This window comes from Otolemur garnettii, unplaced genomic scaffold (assembly GCF_000181295.1).
Source record: "Otolemur garnettii isolate 467f Iridium unplaced genomic scaffold, OtoGar3 scaffold00045, whole genome shotgun sequence".
In the NCBI taxonomy this organism is placed as follows: domain Eukaryota; kingdom Metazoa; phylum Chordata; class Mammalia; order Primates; family Galagidae; genus Otolemur; species Otolemur garnettii.
In genome coordinates, this window is record NW_003852440.1 from 847213 (window position 1) to 848380 (window position 1168).

At 40.2% G+C, this 1168-nt stretch overlaps 1 protein-coding gene across 1 annotated transcript in view; it reads right to left on the reverse strand.

The window, feature by feature from the left end:
* Positions 1-1168, reverse strand: part of EPRS (glutamyl-prolyl-tRNA synthetase) — an 82977-nt gene that overhangs the window by 43566 nt on the left and 38243 nt on the right. The window contains exon 12 of the mRNA XM_012805910.2: positions 471-607. Within this exon, the coding sequence (XP_012661364.2) occupies positions 471-607 (137 nt within the window). The remainder of the gene's footprint in view (positions 1-470; positions 608-1168) is intronic.

Sequence of the window (1168 nt, forward strand, 5' to 3'; positions counted from 1 at the left end):
CGCCTGGCCATTTTTTGGTTGCAGCCATCATTGTTGTTTGGGGGGCCCGGGCTGGGATTCCAACCCACCACCTTAGGTGTATGTGGCTGGCGCCTTAGCCGCTTGAGCCACAGGCGCCGAGCCCACAATTTTAAAGTAAATTTTAGGATGAAGATTATGTTCTATTTCATACAAAGAATGCCCCACACCAGGCAACTATATAATGAGGTGATTAAAAAAGGATTCTAAAACATTAGCACTACTTTTTATATCTATATGCATTAATTTTTAACACCACAAGTGAAAGATATCCTATTAGTAAACTGGAATATGTATATGGAAAAAAGTTTAATTTCGATCCAGAATTTGCAGTACCTATGTCTGGGCAGATCGGTAGTCTGCAGAATAACTAGTCTCCATTAGGCAATGTTTAATAAGTAAATAAAAAGACTTCTTCCATATTTATTTGAAAACAAACAAAAATTTCTTACTTGTGTATTTTAGTAATGTTGATGTTGCCCCAATTGATAAATGTAACCATCTCGCCCTCTGAAAAAGTCTCTGCATCAGCACCTTCAATGAAGACTTTGGAACTATACCACACAGGCTTCAAACCAACATCAGGATTCTGATAAAAGAAAAGGAGGAAGAGTTTGAGGTTGCTGTGAGCTATGACACCACAGCACTCAACTCAGGGCAACAAAGTGAGACTGCATCTCTAAATTAAAAAATAAAAACCATAAAATAAAATAAAAAAAAAAAGAAAAAGAAAAGGAGGGTGTTGGCTGAAGTTACAATTTATTAAACCCAGCATGCAAATTTATACATTCATTCATTTTCATTTTTTAACAAAACAAGTTATCTCTGTTGTTGCTGCTGTTGACAAGTTATATCTGCTGTTAACAGTTCAGTGCTGTATTAAATGAAAATCCTGTTCAGAGGTGTTAGGATAGGCGCAGTGGCTCATGTGAATCTCTGATCCTAACACCCTGGGAGGCCGAGGCAGTATGGGTTACCTGAGCTCAGGAGTTGGAGACCAGCCTGAGCAAGAGCACTGTGGCAGGCGCCTATAGTCCCAGTTACTTGGGAGGCCAAGGCAAGAAGATCATTTGAGCCCAGGAGTTTGAGGTTGCTGTGAGCTATGGGGCCAGGGCACTTTACCCAGCACATCAAAGTGAGACTCTGTCTC